A 23,713-nucleotide genomic window follows, 5' to 3' on the forward strand; every position below is an offset into this window, starting at 1 on the left:
TGTTGTTTAATTTTTTAAAATTATTTTCAAAAGAATCACATGAATTTTTCACGGTTTTGTAAGGAATTGGGACGAGACAGTGTCTGTCTTCAGACTGTGATAGATAAAAAGTGGAGACAAGAATCATCACAGAACCTGTAACTGCTGCCAAGTAACCATGTACAGTTGTCATTCATGCTGTCTTTCTTTGGTAGTTTACTTCTTATTTGTGATTAATGTTTATCATTCTCAGGTGATTTTATCCGTAGCAATTAGTATTATTGACAATGTGTGGGGAATATTAAATCATCAGTTGCACCATGTGTCTTTAGGTATAACTATATTCTTATTTATCAAGAAGTAGATAGTTACTTGACTGAGTTTATATGTTCTGCAATAATCCTTTGTCTCCTTGTTTTTTTTACTTACCGGAAGTCTGTGGAACACGGCCACGAGACTGAGAAATGGTTGTGTGACTGTTTGTGTAAAATAAAAAATGATAAAGACAGTATACAGCTGACGAGAGATGTCTTTTGCAGGTTGGAGACAACAGAGGTCAGAGCGAGGGTAGGCTCAGGTGCCACCCGGGGAGGCAAGGACTCTGGCAAGGCAGCAAATCCTGGTGATGTGTGGAGGCTTATAGGAGCCGTGCGGAGCATCGCTGCCAGGTACAACGAGTGTTGGTGTGGAGGGTGTCGTTAGTTGGTAGCACTACTACAGAAACCGTATAAACAGAATATGAGCTTGAATTGAATTATTTGTGCACGCCCATGTAATATATAGAGTTGGTGCATAAGTTTGTAGTGCTTTTCCATGGGTCTTTGTGTATCTGCTGTATTTATACAAAGACTTTAGTCTTATAATATATTCTCTTTGACTACTTGCAACAGTTTGCTAACACTGGGTTAACTGTCTGATTCTGCAGCTTTTGATTCATGTGTTTTTGAGGCAAAGAACTCGTTAAGTCACGTTCAGAGTGCATTCCCATCCAGAAAAGAAGATCTTTGACGCTTGTTTGATGGAGAGCAGAAAAGGTGAAAATCTGAGGGTGCGACATCAGGTGAATAAGGTGGCTACGGAATGACTTCCCAACCCAACTCCTGTATAGCGTTTTTCGTCAGTCAAGAGGAATGTGGACGGGCATTACTGTGGCATAGCATCACTTTTCACAGTGTTCTTGGTCATCGTTCTCAGATTGCATGTGCAAGATGTCTCAGTTGTTGACAATAAATGTGAGCAGTGATGGTTACATCTCAGGGAAGCAGTTTGTAGTGCAACACCATCACTGTTCCACCAGAAGCATAATGTTATCTTTTCTGGAAGCGTGCAGGTCTTTGTACGGGGAGTTGCTACTTTGTTTGGGTTCAACCATTTCTCACCACCAGTGACAATATGGGATAGGAATGGTTGGTGTTGTTCACAAGCCAAATGATGACGAGCAAGCAGAGATGAACATACGGCCACCCACTGATTTTTATGATTTTGACTTAGAGCATTCGGTACCCGTACACCTAGTTTTTGAACATTCCCCACTGCATGCAAATGTCACATGATGCTGCAGTGATCACAGTTCATCACATTTTCCATTTATTGAGTGCACTGGTGTGGATAATTGTGAATTAATGCGTTTAAACAATCTTTGTCAAACCTTGAAGGTCTTCCTGAATGTGGAGAGTCACTGATGTCAAAATGATCCTTCTCAAAATGAGAATAGCATTTTCTTCCCATGCTTTATCCAATGGCATTATCCCCATACACAGTGCAAATGTTTCTGGCTGTTTCCACTGCTGTCATCCCTTGTTGAACTCAAACAAAAGAATATGTGTGAAATATTCTGATTTCTTCATTTGGCACTCTATAAAATAGCGTCCACAGCTTCACTTATTTGGTCGAAAAGACAAAATGTATGTAAACTCAGATAGCAACATTAAACTATAAATGAAAAGAAAAAAATTCAGTCAATAAATAAAACCATAGCAACTGGAATATAAACATGCGAAACAAAAATGCTATGAACTTATGCCTCAACCTAATAATAATAATAATAATAATAATAATAATAATAATAATAATAATAACTACCAATGCCAGCAGCTTTGCAAGTGTAGCATTAAGTATCTACAGCCAGACAACTTGCCTGCCATAATGAGAATAAATGATATACACAAACCTTCGTCATGATTTAGTCTGTGCTAGTGAAAATTGTATAAAAAAACCCTACAGTAGTTCTTGAGAGTTATCTTCACAAACAGACAGAAAAATATGATTTTGGGAAGGGGGGGAGAGGAGGGCTTTAATTCAATAATAGACGTATAATACTTGAGCAAGCTAGTTTCCATAGCAGATTTGGCAAACTTCAACATAGTTTTTTCTGCAGAAATTAAACAAATATGGATGCCTCTATGGTAGATTTAGTGAATTTTGTAAAGGCCTTGGACTGAATTAGCTATCAAGTTGTGTAAGCCATAGCTGAGTGAGGGGTTAGAGGTGGCTTATGGTAAAGCCCTGTAGCACATATACAAAACCTACATCTTTCATTAATCTCAGAGAACCTACTTGGGACTTTCCAATCAAAGAGGAGTAAAATAAGGTGAGTTCATCTTTCCTAATCTGTTCTGTCATACTGGAAATGGCTGTGATGAAATTAAACTGGAAAGAAAAATGAATTTTATTCAGTAGGAAGATAATTAACAACCTGAGATTTAACAGTAGACATTGGGCACTTGGCAAACAGTTTTGAAGAACTACAGATGTCGGTATTGCATCTCGCCTCGGAATGTGAGGCAGCTGGACTGAACTAGACCTTTCCTAGACAGAAGCTATGCCTAATAAGTGGAGAATGGTAAGAAATGTACAGTTTAGAAATACACTACTGTACACTTCCAGCGACTACATCTATGCCGGCCAGCTCATAAATACGACTGGAGACCTAATATCTGAAATGTTTCGACACATTGATCTATGCTGGCAAGCATTTGGAAGACATTCAAGTATCTTCAAGTGAAACTTGGTAGTAAAACTGAAAAAATCGTTTGTGTCCAGAATGTCCTCCCCATGTTGACTTTCAGCTGCTAGGTCTGGAGACTTCAAAATACACCATGAAGCATGGAAAGGTTGGAATCACAAGAAAGGACAAAAAGGAGGACAGAAGGCATCAGATACATTACTGACATCAAATACATCCTGGATATAATAGGTACCGTATTTACTCGAATCTAAGCCACACTTTTTTTCCGGTTTTTGTAATCCAAAAAACCGCCTGCGGCTTAGAATCGAGTGCAAAGTAAGTGGAAGTACTGAAAAATGTTGGTAGGTGCCGCCACAACTAACTTCTGCCGTCAAATATATGTAGCACTACACAGGCACGCTTTGCAGGCACAAAAATAAATACTGGCGCCAAAAACTCTGCGTCAGTAAATAAATTTTAAAAAAGGAGGAAGTCGAGCTTTTTTTCTCCGCCCCGAGTTTCGACCACTGCATTTTCATACGTTATCCAACGAAGTAAATGCAAATTCCATATTCTTCATCTTCGAATGTAGCAGCATTTCAATGTACTACGAAAATCCGACTGGCAAGACTGTTTGGGATGTTTGTCAATATGGCCAATTCTATGTTCTGAATTTTTTCCCACCTTTGAGAAGAGATGGTTGCTAATAGGAGCTTTTATGAATTGTGAATCACATGCAGTATTCTCTTTACCATAAGAATAATCCGAATATAAACATTTTTCCATGTATTCCTTTGTGTTTGCTGCTATCTCATTTAAATCCTGTCTGCCTAATAAACTACGAAACTAGAGTGAGACAACAGCAAATGCGGAAGACTATACATATTATGTCACGTTTATATTCGTGTTATTCTTATGCCTAATAGTGATATAGTCAGAAATGAAGCATGGCAATTGACTAGATTTTTAAATCTAAGATGACTAATTTCTGTGCAGAATGTAATGTACTAAAGAGGTGCCTGCAAAGATTGTCAAACGGCGAAAAATTTTCACTAAACTCTTGTTCAGAAAATCTTCTATCATATGCAGTCTATTATTTGGTTCTTGTTGATCATTATCAAAGAAAGCAGCAGTGTAAGTAACAACAAATAGCGTTCTCTTGCCATTGTTTCGCTAATGAGAGAATTCCTCTCTCTTTTTTTTTTTTTAATTGTAAACGGCGGTAGTGTGCACAAAAGCAAGCTATGCCGCGAGCGGCGACAGGTCGTAAACACCCAATATCAGAATAACACAAACAATGGATGACACAGTACAGTAATGCATTTTCAGCTTGGAGTGACGTAAACACCTATAACAAAGAGAACGGCACTTATCAGATCAAAGAAAAATAAGCAATCAATTCAAACCAGACGAAGCACGTGAAAAAGGAAGGGAACCCGTATGAATACGGACGGAGCGAATGACGCATATTGGCTACCTGGTAAAGCTTAACTGCTAAGCTTACGACTCGAACCAAACTACTGTAGCTGTATCGTCATTCATTCGACCTAAATTGTTTCTCATATTACTGTGGACCAACTTTGTTTCGATGTGGAGGTGCGGCCTAAAACTTTTCTCTTCCCTTGAATTTCGAGTCTCAAATTTCAGGTGCGGCTTAGATTCGGGAAATTTTTTTTTTTCCTTGATTTCGAGTCTCATTTTTCAGGTGTGGCTTAGATTCGAGTAAATATGGTACTGTGAAATGGCAGTGGGTTGGCGTGTTGCCGGAAGAATAATGACTGATAGATGAGGACTGTGCTGGAATGGAATCCGAGAGACAGACCATGAGGAGGACTGCCAGACTGATGGGACAAAGACCTGTTGACGTTATTGGAGCCAGCTGGCAGAATATTGCCCAAGGCTGTTGAAGTTGCAGACACCAATAAGCTCAGTACACGAATACCACATCATTTAATAATAATGATGATGATAATAATAATAGTAGTAGTAATGGTGATGTTGGTGAATAGTAATACACTCCTGGAAATGGAAAAAAGAACACATTGACACCGGTGTGTCAGACCCACCATACTTGCTCCAGACACTGCGAGAGGGCTGTACAAGCAATGATCACACGCACGGCACAGCGGACACACCAGGAACCGCGGTGTTGGCCATCGAATGGCGCTAGCTGCGCAGCATTTGTGCACCGCCGCCGTCAGTGTCAGCCAGTTTGCCGTGGCATACGGAGCTCCATCGCAGTCTTCAACACTGGTAGCATGCCGCGACAGCGTGGACGTGAACCGTATGTGCAGTTGACGGACTTTGAGCGAGGGCGTATAGTGGGCATGCGGGAGGCCGGGTGGACGTACCGCCGTATTGCTCAACACGTGGGGCGTGAGGTCTCCACAGTACATCGATGTTGTCGCCAGTGGTCAGCGGAAGGTGCACGTGCCCGTCGACCTGGGACCGGACCACAGCGACGCACGAATGCACGCGAAGACCGTAGGATCCTACGCAGTGCTGTAGGGGACCGCACCGCCACTTCCCAGCAAATTAGGGACACTGTTGCTCCTGGGGTATCGGCGAGGACCATTCGCAACCGTCTCCATGAAGCTGGGCTACGGTCCCGCACACCGTTAGGCCGTCTTCCGCTCACGCCCCAACATCGTGCAGCCCGCCTCCAGTGGTGTCGCGACAGGCGTGAATGGAGGGACGAATGGAGACGTGTCGTCTTGAGCGATGAGAGTCGCTTCTGCCTTGGTGCCAATGATGGTCGTATGCGTGTTTGGCGCCGTGCAGGTGAGCGCCACAATCAGGACTGCATACGACTGAGGCACACAGGGCCAACACCCGGCATCATGGTGTGGGGAGCGATCTCCTACACTGGCCGTACACCACTGGTGATCGTCGAGGGGACAATGAATAGTGCACGGTACATCCAAACCGTCATCGAACCCATCGTTCTACCATTCCTAGACCGGCAAGGGAACTTGCTGTTCCAATAGGACAATGCACGTCTGCATGTATCCCGTGCCACCCAACGTGCTCTAGAAGGTGTAAGTCAACTACCCTGGCCAGCAAGATCTCCGGATCTGTCCCCCATTGAGCATGTTTGGGACTGGATGAAGCGTCGTCTCACGCGGTCTGCACGTCCAGCACGAACGCTGGTCCAACTGAGGAGCCAGGTGTAAATGGCATGGCAAGCCGTTCCACAGGACTACATCCAGCATCTCTACGATCGTCTCCATGGGAGAATAGCAGCCTGCATTGCTGTGAAAGGTGGATATACACTGTACTAGTGCCGACATTGTGCATGCTCTGTTGCCTGTGTCTATGTGCCTGTGGTTCTGTCAGTGTGATCATGTGATGTATCTGACCCCAGGAATGTGTCAATAAAGTTTCCCCTTCCTGGGACAATGAATTCACGGTGTTCTTATTTCAATTTCCAGGAGTGTATAAGGTATTACAACAAATGAAGTCAGTTGTGCAGTATCCATGTTCTTTCTGTTCATACAATTGAACAACTTTTGGTCCAGGGACATCTGAATTTATGTCTTGAATGAGGTATCTGACTACAGATAAAGAAATCAATAAATAACAGGCTAAAGGCAAATGTCAGAACTGAAAGTAATTATGTATGTGCAAGTGATAGTCATTCTGTAGCCTTCAAAAGTCTGAGAATATGTCAGACGCACATGCGGCATACAGCAACACTAGTCAGATTATTTAAGTTTGTGTTTGTTGTGCGTGTGAGTGCAAAGCCAGTGTGTATTTATACTAGCTGTATGGCAAGTAATGTGCATGTACTCAGCCTCGTATACATAAACTCTGCAGTAAGGAAAAATAAGGATCAAAGGTGTATGGAAAGACATGCCATATTTAAATAAAATTTGGAAAGGAGTAGGTAGTAAAGTTTATACTGGATTATATACATCAATAGAGCAATTAATATCTTTTTGTGACCAATTGATGCATTTAACAACAAAAAATTTGTTTCTCATGTTTCATCTTTATGAGGGCTGATGATTGTCAAGGTGATGTGTTTTGTAAGAATGGACCCATATTTCTTCACCCCTCATTCAGCCTGCTAGTTGGCAGAAAACCATCCTTGGATCCCGTACTGTGAATACTTTCGTTTCTGGCATGAAAACTGTGGACCTTTCCACAACATTGAAAATAGTTGTCTAAATTGCAAGCTCCGTTACTGTTGCCCAGGAGGTCTTTAAATGATTCCAGCCCACTATCAGAGATATATATATCACTCTTTGCCTTTACACATGTCTGCTTGTGTGTGTGTGTGTGTGTGTGTGTGTGTGTGTGTGTGTGTGTGTGTGTGTTAGTGTTTCTATCAACATACCAACACTTTCGTTTGGTAAGTTTTTAGATATATTTTTCCCACGTGGAATAAAAAATATCTGAAACAAATAAAGATAACCCCTGATAGCCACTTCTGAAAAGTATACTGACAACAAATTATGACTAGTGCTAACCTCCTCGCACTCATAATTATGCAAATTACTTCTGAATTATTTCATACAGATTTAAAAAAAATTTGGAAAAAAGCCAGCTTTCCAAAAAAATATATGTATAGTTTAGAATCTAGTAACTGGTCATTGTGTTGTGTTTTTCACTGAGAAATTGTACTATAATTGTAAAACTCCCTTATTCCAGATTGTAGCAAGAGGTTTTGACTATGATGTGACGTGCAATCCAAATAGCTAACCAGTCACTAACAGCTGCCTATATACTGGCAGAGCTTATTTTTGTTTTATATACAACATGGAATTTGGAGAAATTTGAATTTTTGATTCCAAATATTATGACTACATTATTCTTTTATTTTGTTTTTAAGTGTTTAGGGGTCCACTGGCAGAGTGTTACAGACTTTTGCACCAGAATATAAAACTCCACTCTTAATATTAGAGAATGAGGTATGGCCTGTACAAAAATTGTTCGTACTTGTAGTGTTGCGGTTGTGAATTGCTGAGTTGGTTCCAAGTTGTCTCTTATTATTAATCACAAAAATTTATTATCATGTAAGTGCAGGAGTTCTTAGGCCCCCGAAGAGGCTTTGGCAAGGTGTTTGGTTTCCTTATACGCAGAATATTCTTACTGCACACTTGTGTAAAATAAATAGTTGTTTGGTGTTAGCCGCAATGCCATAGGACAGAAGTGACCGAAAGTATGCGGAATATGCCAACAGTACTGTCTGCAGGTCAGCACAATGAGAGAGGTTTCTACTTCTCCATCTATACTTATAATGTTATTAAGCTAGTTTATATTTTACAAAGTACAAGCTAGCACATACACACTTCACAATTTTTGGCAGTGACAGCAGCTTTTCAGGGCACTTTCACGAACTAGCTCTGACTGACAAGTATCACAATATTTGTTTTGGTTAAATTGTTTTGATATAACACTACAGATTGTCTAAAGTATACTCAACCTGCCATGTCAATTCAGGATGAAAACTCGTAAATTCAGGATAGAACCTTGCCCTTTTGAGGATTGCCTCCATTGCCTGAGTCAGGAGTAACTGACTGTCAAAACTACTACTGTGGTGACACATAGCAGAGAGACAGCTTCTGATTGCTTGATAATTACATCGTGCTGTCGCAGATGTTGTCACTGTCCAGAGTGGTGGTTCCATCACTCCTGCCGTAGCATAAAAATTGCGACGCATGTTGCTGGCTCTTCTCTGCATCGAGAGCTTGCTTTTGTGCACCACTAAGATTACACCTGTTGTCAAGATTCGAGGTTGTCTCACACTTTCTTATTTCCATGGCCCCTTTAATTACAGAATCGAATTATGTGGGAGCCTGAACAATATTTTATGTTTGTTTGTGGGGCTCTGTTCAGTAACAGCAGATCTCTCCAGTTCTCAACTTTTAATGTGCCATTCAAGTTCTGCATGGCAGTCGGAAATGGTGCAAATGGACTGATTCATGTAATTCTATCCACACTTACAAGTGATGTTATAAATCCCAGGAATCGTGAGTCTGAGACTTCTTAGGAGGTCAAACAATAGATCTGATAGGTCATCTTCCCAGGACTCTGCCTGTTTTGCTGAATGTAGCACTGCAGAAGGGAAGGAATGCAACCAGTTGATCATCATATGATTGTTCAATATTTTCACGTTTCCTTTGCTTGGAGAATACTGACTTTATATCATGTGACTCATAGCCACTCTTTCTTAATGCTGGCTGCTAACTAGATGCCAACTTTTATACTTAGATGCTAATCTAAGTTCCATTGTGGAGATACTACCCGGGTGACAGCTAAGCATGAATTTTTTACACCTAAGAGTGGACACTGACACACAGGTATTAACAGATTGAATTCTAGCAGCCAAATGACTACTCAGTAAGGGGTGTATAAAAACAGGCATTTGAATAAGTAACAACATCAGTAATTTCATTTCACTTCATGATTATGTAAGATTCAAATTTACTTATGTGGTCAACCAATTGAGCCCAATGGTAGTTTTAATTTATTTTAGACTATTAGAAAAGTATTAAAGGTAGAAGTCAGTGTGTTTAACTTTAAAGCTTTTCTATTTGTGTGTTCTTATGTGGTGGATTCCTGGGTTGCATGTTAAATTCTCATGTTTGTAATTTCTCTAATTTACTCAATTTCATTATTAGTGGCTTATTCAGATAATGAAAGGTATCTTGTTCAGAAAAATTAGGACAGCAAAAGCGTAGCATCAGATGAAATTAAATGAACTTGAAGGCTCAAATAACGAAAGTACTCCTTATGTCAGCAAAATTTCAGGACAGGTTGTTTTTTTTGGGAGTTTGCAATGCTATAAAGGAACAAATGTTATATTACCTGCAGCCTTGAAATGACCTCGGCCGTGCAAACTCACTAGGTTGCACGGCTGTGCTTAGCAACTCATTGTTTGGTTTCTTGACACATCAATTACTGTGACATGATGGGTGCTTATGGTGAGCAAAGAGTGAACATTAAGTTCTGCGTTAAGCTCGGGAAAACCCGTAGTGAAACATGGACAATGATTAAGTGAGCATATGCAGGTGAGGCACTTTCAAGATGTCGTGTTTTCAAGAGGCACAAAAGGCTTCATGAAGGCAGAGATGAACGAGTACCAGGTAGAAGGATTGGTGGCGTGCGTAAACACGTTCAGAGCGCACAGGGACAGGTACAAAAGCACACGTGTTAACACATCTAGAGCATTTAAAGGATTAAGGAAGTCCGATCCCAATGTTGGATTTCTGCCGAGTATTAACTGGGAAAAAGCTACTTCTTCTTGGGAATAAGCTAATATTGGTAACAAGAAATGATAGTAAAGAATATCTATATTAAGAGGCCAGTGTCAAAATACCCAGGCTAGTGAACAGGGGTTGACAAGGGTTTCATGAACTCACACCACTTATTTCCCGTTTCTGAGCCAAAAATATCCATTTAGAATGGGAAGAGCTACCCCAAAATGTAACACCATACGACATAAGCGAATGAAAATAAGCGAAGTAGACTAATTTTCATGTCAAATGATCACTTCAGATACCGTTCGAATCGTAAAAATGGCAGCATTAAGTCTTCGAACAAGATCCTGAACGTGGTCTTTCCATGACAGTTTACTATTTATCTGAACACCCAGAAATTTGAACAGTTCAGTTTCACTAATCATATGCCCATTCTGTGAAATTAAAATGTCGGGTTTTGTTGAATTGCATGTTAGAAACTGTAAAAACTGAGTCTTACTGTGATTTATTGTTACTTTATGTTCTACAAGCCAGTAACTTACGTCTTGAACTGCACTGTTTGAAACAGAGCCAATGTTGCTCACGATGTCCTTTACTACCGAGCTAATGTCATTATCAAACAGAAATATTTTGCAATTACCTGTAATACTATAGGGCATATCATTTAAATAAATAAGAAACTGATATCTGAGGCACCCCCCCCCCCCCTCCCCGCCCCCAATTTAGTCGTATCCCACTCAGACCCCACATCAGGGCCATTCTCAACACTGTGAATAATGACCTTTTGCTGTCCGTTGTTAAAGTAAGAGGTGAACCAATTGTGAGCTACTCCCCGTATTCCGTAATGGTCCAACTTCTGGAGCAATTTTTTGTGGTTAACACAACCAAACGCCAGAGTTAAATAAAAAAAAAATACCTAGCATTCAAAACCTTTTGTTTAACCCATCCAGTACCTGACAGGAAAGAGACTATAGCATTTTCAGTTGTTAAATGACTTCTAATGCGGATGAGCCATGTGTGGCTCGTGTTCGTGCCATATCTCATTTGTCGTCCTGTTTTTACTGTACTACCACCTCGTTCTGTTAATGTCAATCACTGGTGTCACTGAGTTGCCGCCTTGCCTGCCCGTGAGCGGCAGCAGCGGCGCTTATCGATATAAGCCCTGGCGTATTATCTTTTCTGTCTGCTATTACTTCCCAGTTGTCGTGTGTTTGGAGTTAGTTCAGATCTGCCAGTGAGTTGGGAGGCACTAGCAGTGCGTTCTGACCTTGCAGCGTTTGACTTAGGACGTGGGGGGAATTCAGTCGGGATGCGGCTGCAGTGAGATCCGGACAGCCACGACTCGCCCGACAGTTGCCGATACATGTCACTTGAGTGCTGACCACCTCGATTGGTCGTCAGTTGGTCGTCTTGTTGGACGACGTGTATGTCGGCTGGCGATGCTTATGGGTTGTCTGCGTGTGCCGGCTCGTGATTTGTCCTTGTTATTGCACAGTCGCTGCCATCAGTATTGTCTAGTCCTTTGTGTAAGTGTTCATGAAACTGTGTGTAGCTTGTGATGTCAACTAATCAGTTATTTTAGTGCTGTCCCCGTGCTGATGTGTGACAGTCGGTCGGTTGGCGTGGAGCAGCGAGGAAATCTCTGCGGGGTGTTGTTTGGCCGGGCCCGCTGGCGGTCTCTACGCAACGTCGGAGTGTGTGGGGCCGTTCCCATTGCTACGAGGTCCGTGGCTCACCGACCCTGGACACGAAAGTTGAATTTGGATTTAATTTACCAGCAAGTCAAGACTGTTCACATTGTGCCATTTGGTTCTCATTGTTGGCTGTTGGGACATTCCCGTGAGCAACAACATGTGTGTTAGAGTTTGCGAAGGTTTAGCCACCGTCCGGTGGAGTCTAACTGTATTTGGTTATTTGCAATTGAAGTGCACCAGCGGAATTTTCTGCCTTGTGACTGTTAACGTTCCGGTTACCTGCCCTGGCCGTTAACGCAAATTTAGCCATTGTCCTTTCCTCACCGTGTTGTCGCTGTCCGGCACGGTGTGTAGCTCGACAGCTTAATGTGTGCTTGGTTGTGGGCGTCCGTGCCTTTTACGTTTGCATTGAACTCCCGGTTGTGTGCTGGTCGAGTGGAGCGCAAGTTACCTTGTCGGTGGGTCCGTTGACTGTCAGTTGGTTGGGTTGTCGTCGGATCGAGAATGGTTGGGCCGACTGTCTGTCTCACCTAATTAGTATTTCAAGTGCTGGCCAATGCCTGAAACTTCTGAGCACCATTTGCTGCACTGCCTTTTCTTATTTTCTGTTGTGTGTATTTCTATGGCTCATAGCCGATGGGTTTCAATTAAAGGTGAATTGTTTTAGTGGTGTTTTAAGTTGTTGGCCTTCACCCGCTTTAAAATTAAAGTTCTTTGATTTTCAAGTGTTACATTTTTGGGCCTTCAGCCAAATTATAGAACTTACTTAATGTGAGGCCTTCTGCCTTCTAAATATTCTTTTTGGTGTCTGAATTTTAAGTTAATGGCTTTTAGCCTTTTTAAAAAAAAAATTAAAGTTGTTGTGGCCTTAAGTTATAAGATAGTGTGGTGTATTCCAGCCGATAACTAAGTTCAAGAATTTGTACTGTAATATTTGGTCAAATAAATAAAGTTCTATGTGTTGAAGTGTAATTGACAGCCACTCATTTTGGCCCCTTTGCACAATTCCAACTACCTGTCCTGTCCTTTGAGTTTAGCAGGGTGTCTCAGCGGAACTGTACATTTGATAGCAAATTATGTGATATAAAATGATCAATTAACCTTACATACACAGCCTTTTCAATAACGTTAGCAAATACTGATGGCATAGAAATAGGTGTAAAATTGTATACATGATCCCTTTCTCCCTTTTTATAAAGTGGCTTTACTACTGATGCTTTAATCATTCAGGAAACTGATCTTTCCTAAAGGAAAAATTAAAAATATGGCTAAGTACAGGGCTGACATGTGCAGCAATGTACTTTAATATTCTGCTATGCACTCCATCATATTCATGAGAGTCCTTAGTCTCCAGTGATTTAATTTTTGAGTCAGTCTCGGAAAGGCATTTTCCAAGAGAGTTACATGATTCCCTTCAGAAACTAAATCTTTATTTAATTCACTAACAATGCTTACAAAATGATTGTTAAATACTGTAAATATATATCTGATTCATCAGTAACAGAATATTTTTACTACGAACTGATTGTATATCGTCGACCTTATGCTGTTGATCACACTTCCTTCACAACTGACCCTGTGGTTTTAATTTTATCCTATGAATTAGCTATTCTATTTGGACACCAAATACTCTTTGCTGTCAAAATAATATTTTAAGCACTTTAAAATACTGTTTGTAATAGGCTTGATTGTGACTATTTCTAACATTTTGATATAATTCCCGCTTTCTTCTACAGGATATCCTTATCCCACTAGTCAGCCTCCCAGGCTACATTTTACTGCTAATATCCCATTTAGAATGTTCTAATGGACGGCAACTCTCAAAGAGCATGAGAAATGTGTTAAGGAAAGTATTAATATTTGTCATGTATATTATTGGCACTATAAACATCCTGCCACTCTTGTTCCTTGACAAGGATTTTTTTTTTTAAAAAAAAAAAAAAGAACCTTTCTGTTGCTGCTGGATTAACTTTCCTACATAGTTTGTAATTATATGTGACATTTGTTTGAGTACAAAAGCATTTTAGTGTTAAAATTTTGTATCATGGTCTGAACGGCCATTCACCCTTTTACTAACAGAATGCCCATTTAGTAATAAAGAATGAATAAAAATATTGTCTATGGCTGTGCTACTGTTCCCTTGGCCTATAGTTGGAAAACAACACAGTCTGCATCAGATCATATGAATTAAGGAGTTCTACTGACATCCTTTTTCTTGCACTGTCATGTACAAAATTTATATTGAAGTCACCACATATAACTAATTTCTGGTACTTCCTACAAAGTGAACCAAGAACCCTGTCTAGCTTGAGCAGAAATGCTCTGAAGTCAGAGTTAGGGGACCTATAAACAACAACAATTAGAAGTTTGGTTTCACTAAATTCAACTGCTGCTGCAACAACATTCCAATATCTTTTCAGTGCAGTGTCATGGAATGTCTGTGGACTCAAATGGAATACTGTTTGTTACATACATAGCCACTCCTCCACCCCGCAAGGAACTCCTTGAAAAACAGCCAGATAATCTGTATTCTGGTAAAGGAAGCCTCTGAATTATCAAATTATTTAAGTGGTGCTCCGATTTACCAACAATTTCAGAGTCAACGTCTATAAGCAGTTTACTAACTTTATCTCTAATACCTCTTATATTTTGATGAAACATACTAATTCCTTCTCCACTTAGGAACATGACGTCCTCTGAAGGTGAGCCCTTAGAGGGACTTCCTTTAAGCAGATATACCTATCAGCTGACTTCAATCTAAAAAAGGCGCAGCTATAACACCAACTACTACAGGAATTTTTCCATGAGATATCCCCCTCCCCCGCACACACTACACTGTCACCTATAAGCTTTGCCAGCCTCCCTTTCCCATACCTATTGAGCTGCAGGCCATGCCTAGTGAAATCCGATCTACTGATGTACTGATGATGGACTCAACTGGCGCTGTGACCCATGTCCTCTGCCATCAATGCCTCCTCCAGCCTCATGATAACGTGCCTCACAGCCACATTAAGATGAGCCCAATCATGATACTGAAAAAGTTGCACAAATGCACATTAGTGTCACCAGTTCGAGTAGCTACTTTATCTGTTACCAAGTAGTTGGCCAGACATTCTGTTGTTTCCAACCCACAACTGTTGTATTCTCCTGACCTCTCTCCTTGTAATTTTGTCTCGTTTCCGTGAGTGAAATGGTGACTACAAGGAAAGCTACATCAAGATATCGCAGACATGCAACGGGCTGTGATAAATGAGTTTACAAGCATCAAAGTTGAAAATTTCCCTGTTTGCTTCTAAGACCTCTAGAAACACCGGCAACTGTGTGTACATAGCCAAGGGGACTACTTTGATTGGAGCTAGGATCATTACCTGGTTTTCTATTTTTTAAGAAACCTGACTTGGAGCTTTTCTGACAGAGGGAGTGTTTTCAGATGGGTGGAAACTTTAGTCAAAAATAATTTATTAGTTAATGAATTTTCACAGAAACTAAACTGATTATTAAAAGGAGTGAAATTGGGCCTATCTAATGAGCTGGGTGCTTTTTGAATAAACTGTAGCTTTCACAATTTTACTAACAAGTGGCATTGGGACAAGTTCAATCACAGATTTATCATAAAAATATTTTATGAAAACTAATTATGTCACTGGAATAAGCAGCAAACAGACAACCCAGTCAACTATAAATTGTGATAGGTTTCAGCATCTATAGGAATTTTGATGCAATTTTGGAATTAGCCAAATGAATATGTTGCTATGAAACCTGATGTCATATTACAATCTTTAATTATTATAGATCTTCCATTTGTGGTAGCAAAAATGAAGAGCTGCATTTAAATGATTTCAGCAATCAAATTTTGGGCTTTATATATGAATCATAAAATACAGAGGGGTCCAGGAAAATGTAGACACTCTTTGATAGCCAGTATTCATGAAACAGAATTACATATCATTACAATTCTTGCATGGGAGAAAGGTTATTTCGTGTGTTCAAACTGACCCCAAATTAACAGCCACACAATATCAATGCCATTGAAGTGTTGCCGAACTACGGCTGTCAGTGTTGCTGGCGTGATAGCTGCACAGTACACCCAATGGTTTCTAGAAGCTCATTTGGTGTAGCTGACTTCTGTTGATAAACTTCATTTTTCGAGGTCTGTCATAGGTAGAAGTCAAGAGGTGTAATATCTGGAGACGGTAGTGAGTACTCGACAGCTCCTTTTTGACCGCTCCATCATCGAGGTAGGCTCTGACATATCTGTGGTGGTGAGGCAGAGTGCCATTTTGTTGTAGGTAAAATCTCTCATTTCCAAACACCTCTCTGATGGCAGGTAAAGTGAGTGTTTGCAGCATATGAAGACACACCTCATTTGTTACAGTACCATCAAAGAAGTGTGGGCCATTCAATGACAGACCACACCTCACATTAACTCCCGGTAGGTTAACATGTTTGTCCACATGAATGTGAGGATTTTCAGGAGCCCAGTATACACAGTTGTGGCAGTTTACATTACTGTTCAGTTTTAATTGCGCCTGATCAGATCAGATAACCATCCCTGCAAACTTTCATCCTCACGAAGCGTGCCTTCAAACCACTCGCAGTACTCCGTCCTTCAATCCCTGTCGTCGTCATTCATAAGCAGTGATCTCGGAATGTACACTTCCCAGTTTGGCGGCCGTTGGAAATGGTTGTACGCTTGAATGGCTTACCCCGCTTTCATGTGCACCCTGCTTCACAGATTTTTGAGGTGGCTTATTAAAATGTTGCCAAACAGCAGTGCTGGAATCTTAACTTGTTGATGTTTTTGGTCGGCCAGACCTTTCCTTACCCACATCCTGCACGGTACCATCAGCTTCGCATTTATCCCGAATATGATAAATTGTTGCACATGTTGTGCCTGGGTTCTGTGCACATTCTGCCAGTGTTGTTGTACCTCCAACATGTTTTCATACTTCCACTACCACTTCAGTACGGCCTTGCATTGCTCGAATGACGATCTTTACTTCATTCGGTGCTGCACTATCATCTGCTGGAAAACACTTGCCAAAATCTGTTGAGAAAATAATATACTTTGCCACCATGCAAAATAGCTACACTATGTCATTTTGTTCCAAAGATATTAACTATCAGAGAGTGTCTACATTTTTCTGGACCCCTCTGTACAATTCAGGATTATATAGCGCCTTTGGAATCATCAAAGTAGTGCTATTTTGTAAACATATCTTATGTGTGAAGAAATGGAATTTTGTTATATCAGTTTAGGCTAGGGTCAGCGAGTGTCACTAGCGGTCGATTAACTTTGCTTTAATAATCGATGGTCGGCTATGAAATTGTAGTACACTATGCAGAATATTTTCTCCTCAGTATCTGAAAATTTGTAAAATCTGCTAGGGCAATTTGTTTTCAGGGTTGAGGAGTCTGGATCGAAAACGAGACATCCCTCCGGGGAGGCGGGCACCGGCAATGACGAGGCAGAGGAGGAATGTGGTGACCGCTCGAGGCAGGTGGAGGTGGCTGGCCTTGTCGCAGCCATGCGGAGTGCTGTGTTGAGGTGAGTGGGGGCGAGGCAGCCGTGGCTACTGCCACTGTATTCTGCCTGCATTGACTCTCGGCTGCCACGAGTGGGCACTTTTATTTACACGCCAGCCATGGGATCGCATGAGCTGTGACAGTGAGGTTCTGAGGAGCAATGAGTGCAGACTTCAGTAATGATTGAAGCAAAATTCACAGTCTCTGTTTTCGACAGAAGTGTACGATAATTTCTCGACACTACTGATTACAGAGAATAGGAAACAAGTCGTACAAACATTTTGAAATGTCATTGTTTTAGTTGCTCCTGTAAATAAATGTCTACAAACATATCAAACTGTATTTAGAAGGCAGTACTCAGAGCATTTCTACTTTATCCTTGCTGTCTCAGTTTCTTTCAGAGTATCAGATATAGCCGTTTTCACTGTTGAAATAATTTTCACTAACCCTTTGGGCACGTCTGCATCAGTTAGCCGCAAGATTTAGTTTTCTGTTAGTGTCACAGATAGAGTTATAGTTGGAGGCATGTCCAAATACATATTTGTCATTCATTACAGCTGTCACCACTTACTACATTTGTGCAATTCACGCTAAAAGCAATTTGGTCGCTATTGTTTGGAAAGTGGATATTGTGTTTACAGTGTGTTTGCTGCTATGCACCTTGTAATGTAAGTACTTTCTATACTTACGTTTTTCTCACTTCCCAAGGCAATCTTTCTATTATTTTAGTATGTAATGAATATTTGAATTGAATCAAAGTTCCCATATGCAACTTGTGTTACTTTTTAAAATCTTTGATATTGTCTTGCAACAATATCTTACTGTTCTAAACATTTGTATCATTTGGTCTCATAAAAGTATGGAAATGGGGGAAAAAGAAGACATTTCACAGGCACTCTCAAATTTTATGTCCTAAAGACTATGAGACAATATTACAGAAATTGTCAGAAGAATTATCAGATCAAGTGAATCACAGTTAGAAGAGGAAGTTATTGAAAAAGAAAACCACAGTAGTAACTCCGAACAATCAACAGAGGAAACAGTCTGTAGGAGCTGATCATTCATTTGCTCCTGGGATTCCTGAGCCCGGGACTGGAAAGCACCGCTGTTTGGTCACCATAAACTGTATGCATGCTTCACCGATCACTGTGGCAGTGGAACAATGTGTGTGACAGGGAATGGGAATCGTAGCATGAACACCCAGGTCATGATAACGGAATAAACTTCTATTAAAAGAAAGAAAGAAACTGTAAATCTCAAGGTGTGCTGCGCACAGATGAGATGAATAGCAGTTGAGTTGTCACAGTCGTTAACGGACAACCTGGGGGGACCCTGCCGCACCTCAGTTGTATAATGCTTACTCAGCCATGTGGGTCTCAGTCTGAGTGGACCCTTATTTCCCCCGCTACTCATGGGATAAAAATGGAACCCTTGGAGATTTCTCCTTATTGTCCCAATGGCAAGAGTGGGCTGCTGGTAGGTACTAACACCCAATCAAATAAGATGGGTCATGTAGCCACTCTTCCAGACATGGGGGCTACACAGAATTTGTGCACGAATAGTAACGGAATGCATGCTGCAGGTCAGAATGTGTTTATAATTGTGAAACAGAAAGAGGGCAGTTTGGAAAAAGTTTCGCCTTTTTATGCTCAAGGAGGTTTGGAGCGCATTACAGGTTCAATGAAATCCGTCAAGCGATTGTGTAATGATATGCTGTTGGTTGAAACTGCTAGCTCCCAATAATCAATATGCCTCCGGAAAGATAAAGGCCTTGTAGAATATGCCGTCGAAATGGAGCTCCGCAATACCTTGAGCTATACCAAACGTGTTGTGTTGTGTAGAGATCTGGTAGACATACATAAGGAGAAATTGAAAGATGAGTGGGCTCAAGAAGGATCAGCAATCTGCTGAATATGCTGAAAAGGGTGGATGGGAATCTGGTGAAATCTGACTCCTTCAATTACATGAAACTCCCAGAGCATATCAAGGCAGGTTTTCTTCATCTAAGCGTACGGCCGTATGTCCCTAACCCAGTGCACTGTTTTAAATGTCAGTATTTTGGTTACACACCTGTGGCAAATGTAGCCAATGCCTTGATGGCATTGGCTGCTCCTCCCCTCCAGTGTGTGTAAATTGCTCTGGGGATCACCCTGTCTGGAGTAGGGATTGCAGTGTCTCCCTTGAAGAGCGAAAGATACAGGAGATTAAGATTTTGAAATGCATCCCATACGTAGAAGCCAAGAACATCTATAAGGCCAAGCAGCCTTCCACATTCACATCTTTTGCATTCCCCTTAAAAAGCATAGTTTGACAGCCAACACTTCTTCACAAATGGAGATTGCTAGTGTCAGCACTAGTACCTGCATGTGTCACTGTACTTGTCAAGTAGTTTCAGAGCTCATAGCCCCTCCGAGAACGCAAGTGGAAGCCACGGTTACCACCACTGCGGAGCTTGTGGTACCTCAAAAGGCAGAGTCTCGTAAAAGTCCAGCTCTGCCTCTGCCACTGTTGTAGTCCCCAGAAAGCCCTTCCAGGTCAAGAAAGCAAACGGACTCGAACCGCAGTCAAAAGCAGGTGATAGACTGTCAGACCGAGACAATGTAATTCAACTTGATGGCTCTGCTGCTTCTGCTTCAGAGCCTACGGACTGCGAAGTCTGCCCGAGGCAACCATCTTTCCCCAAAGCTGAAACTCCAATCATTGTCGGCTCCCCACCCCAGTGGAAAGGCGGAAAGACAGGGTGAAAGTCCAAACACCATGATAAATGGCTCCCATACTACAGCGGAACATGAACGGGTTCAGGACTCTTGTGGAGGAACTGAAACTCTTGGTGCAAGCACAGCCCCTGTGCTTGTGTTTACAGGAAACACATTTCAAAGCTAATGATGCCCCTGTGCTATCGTGCTATACCCTCCACCGTGAGAATGACCTGATTGGGGAATGAGCTGAGGGAGATGTTGCTGTGTTTGTCAATAACACACACCACTCCTCTGCTCTCCCCTTAGTTACTGATCTAGAAGCAGTGGCCATTGCAGTTCATGCAAGTCCGATGATCACTATCTGCTCTATGCACTTGCCTTCACAGGAAACAATGGACTCTGAGGCTCTCGCAAGCCTAATTGAACAACTTTCCCACCCATTGCTCCTACTGGTTGATTTCAATGCCTGCAATGTATTATGGGACTTGCACTTGACTTGCCCCAGGGGTCAAGTGTTGGAGATCATCATGATGTCTCAGGAGCTGTGCACTGTCAACATGTCCCGTGCATTTCTCAGCTACTCCTGGGTCATCTTCAGGCATCGAACTGTCTTGCTCTCCAGGCCGCGCACACTAAGCACAGTGAGAAGCAACTGATTACTTTCATTCCAGTGACCACTTCCCACAGTGGATCCACGTACCGGATGGAGGATTGCTGGAACAGAAGCCATCAAAATGGATGATCAGCAGGACTAACGGGGTGCTGTTCAGCCAGTTGGCTGTGTTTGAACACCGTGACAGCATCCTGGAATAGGTGGATCACATCATACGTGTGATCCGTCATGCCACTGACCTATCCATACCACAGTCTTTAGGTCATCTTAGGGGGTGACTTGCACCTTGGTGAACAGATAAGTGCCGTTCAGCCGCCTGGGAGAGGCATGCGGCCCTTAAACAGTTTAAATGCCTCTCGACAGCAGACAACCTCACAGCCTTTCGAGTTGAGTGCCGGCCGAGGCTTGACTCGTCATTATGGAGAGCGAAAAAAGGTCGTGGGAAACATTCCTGGACTCCATCAACCATTCCACTTGTTCTACAAAAGTGCAGGAAGCCATCTGGAGGATTTCCAATAAACATAGTCGATTATTGATAGCAGCGGTACTGAAAAAGGGGTGTCTCCAAATGGCACCCAGAGCCATCGTTCAGATGCTGGCTGACCATTTTGCAAAAACTACAGCCGATGCAAGTCAGGATCCAGCATTTTTTCGCTACCGTGCAGCTGTAGAGAGGGGCAAGTTGGACTTCAGATCCAACAGTTTTGAGGCCTATAACTCTCTGTGTGGGAGCTCGAAACGTCTCTGTCTGATACTCGTGACTCTACATATGGTCACGACCAACTCTGTTACCGCATGCTTCGACATTTGCCAATATTGTGAAAGGAAATCCTCCTAAAATGTTTTAATCTTATCTGGCAGACAGGCAATTCATGGAGGGAGACAATTCTGATACTTCTCCTAAAACCAGGAAAGGAGTACACATCTTCCAGTAGTTACAGGAATGTCACCTTAACGAGCTGTGTAGGAAAGACTGGAGTGAATGGTTAACTGTCGTCTAGCCTGGCTGTTAGAGACCAGGCAACGCCTTAGCCACTCTAATTGTGGATTGGGGAGATTTCGGCCCTCCATCGACAACCTGACCGTGCTAGAGGCGGCTGTTCAGCAGTCTTTCCTACATACCATCACTGTGTGGGTATATTCTTCGATATTAGAAAGGCTTTGATACTACTTTGAGAAACTGTATTATTGCACAACTGCATCCTTGGGGATTTCATGGTCACCTCCCCATCTTCATAGGATCTTCCCTGTTTCAATGGTTTTTTAGGACCCTAGTTGGTGACTCTGCAGCTCGTTGTGAACAGGAGAATGGTGTCCCTCAGGGCAGTGTTTCAAATGTTACCCTCTTTGCCATAGCCATAAACAGTAGTACGTATACAGTAAGGAGTCCTGTACAGTGTTCCTTATTTGTGGACTTTTTTGCTGTTTTCTGTTACTCCTCCAGTGTTGCAACTTAAAGTGCAGAGGTTACAGGGAGCTGCCAAGATGGGTGTACAGTTTTCTGCAGATAAGAAGTGTGTGTGTTTTCATTTTAATCAGTCTTGTTATATTTTTAATTTTAGCTGCCATGCATATGAGGAACACCATCCTACATTTTAGAGACTCAGATGGGTTTCTGGGCCTCATTTATGACTTCAAGTAGACTGAGATACCTTAGAGCGAGAACCCTGTAGGGACTCAATACCTTAAAGTGCAATTAAAGCAATAACAGCCCTCGGTCACAAAAATTACATCTTTTGACCTGGTTTCGGCACTACTATGAGTGCCTTCATCAGAAGTAAGACATTGAAACTGGCTTATAACATAAGTACAAAAATCACCGCAAATACAAATAGGCTACTTAACATTCAAAATGTAGACAGATGAATATTATGATGAACATTCCAGAATGAGATTTTCACTCTGCAGCGGAGTGTGCGCTGATATGAAACTTCCTGGCACATTAAAACTGTGTGCCGAACCGAGACTCGAACTCGGGACCTTTGCCTTTCGCGGGCAAGTGCTCTACCAACTGAGCTACCGAAGCAGGACTCACGCCCGGTACTCACAGCTTTACTTCTGCCAGTACCTCGTCTCCTACCTTCCAAACTTTACAGAAGCTCTCCTGCGAACCTTGCAGAACTAGCACTCCTGAAAGAAAGGATATTGCGGAGACATGGCTTAGCCACAGCCTGGGGGATGTTTCCGGAATGAGATTTTCACTCTGCAGCGGAGTGTGCGCTGATATGAAACTTCCTGGCAGCTTCGGTAGCTCAGTTGGTAGAGCACTTGCCCGCGAAAGGCAAAGGTCCCGAGTTCGAGTCTCGGTCGGGCACACAGTTTTAATCTGCCAGGAAGTTTCATGATGAACATTATTTAGTACATGAAGTAAAACGCAATGTTTTATTTGACAGCAGCATACATAGTAACTTTTTGTCTATGTAAGAGTTTAGAAGTGCTGTTTAAAGGCGGAAAAATAACAGTGCAGGAAAGAAATAGTACTTACATGTCACGTATAAACTAAATATCAAGCGCTAAAGCCTTAGTCACAAAAGTTTTTATGAAATAACACATGGGAGGCAAACTACTATGGGCTGCTCGCACGTCATGCCATAGCTAGCAAAAGACTGAGGTGCCCGCGTTAACAACTGTGTGCAGGAGAACATTACACCAAGATAGCCATCTAGTAGCCACAAATACAAACTGGATACTTAACATCCAATATATAGACAGACAAATATTATGATGTACATGAAGTAAATGGCAATATTTTGTTTGACAGCAGCAGACAGGTTAACATTTTGTTATACATTAGAGCTTAGAAATATAGTTTAAAGATTGAAAATGCCATTATAAAATTACAAAGGGGCTGAATAAGAGCATGTAGAAAAACAATATGACATGAAAAGCAACCAATATAAACCATTTAATAGACAAAAAGTATGACTCCACTTGATAGAAAAAAAAAAAAAAAATATTTCGGTAACTGCGTGAAGAAACACAAAATCAAATATCAAGTAATGACTTTATACCGTTAAAGACGTTTTTATTACGTAATTCTAGCTGCTTCT

General features: G+C 41.7%; 1 protein-coding gene across 2 annotated transcripts in view; it reads left to right on the forward strand.

The window, feature by feature from the left end:
* The window catches only part of LOC124720086, a 105,913-nt gene that overhangs the window by 29,783 nt on the left and 52,417 nt on the right, over positions 1-23,713 (forward strand). Inside the window, exons 4-5 of one of the 2 annotated variants that reach the window (XM_047245365.1) lie at positions 519-647; positions 17,230-17,373. In XM_047245365.1, coding sequence (XP_047101321.1) covers positions 519-647; positions 17,230-17,373 — 273 coding nt within the window. The remainder of the gene's footprint in view (positions 1-518; positions 648-17,229; positions 17,374-23,713) is intronic. The other variant, XM_047245366.1, reaches the window with a different exon arrangement.

This window comes from Schistocerca piceifrons, chromosome 11 (assembly GCF_021461385.2).
Source record: "Schistocerca piceifrons isolate TAMUIC-IGC-003096 chromosome 11, iqSchPice1.1, whole genome shotgun sequence".
In the NCBI taxonomy this organism is placed as follows: domain Eukaryota; kingdom Metazoa; phylum Arthropoda; class Insecta; order Orthoptera; family Acrididae; genus Schistocerca; species Schistocerca piceifrons.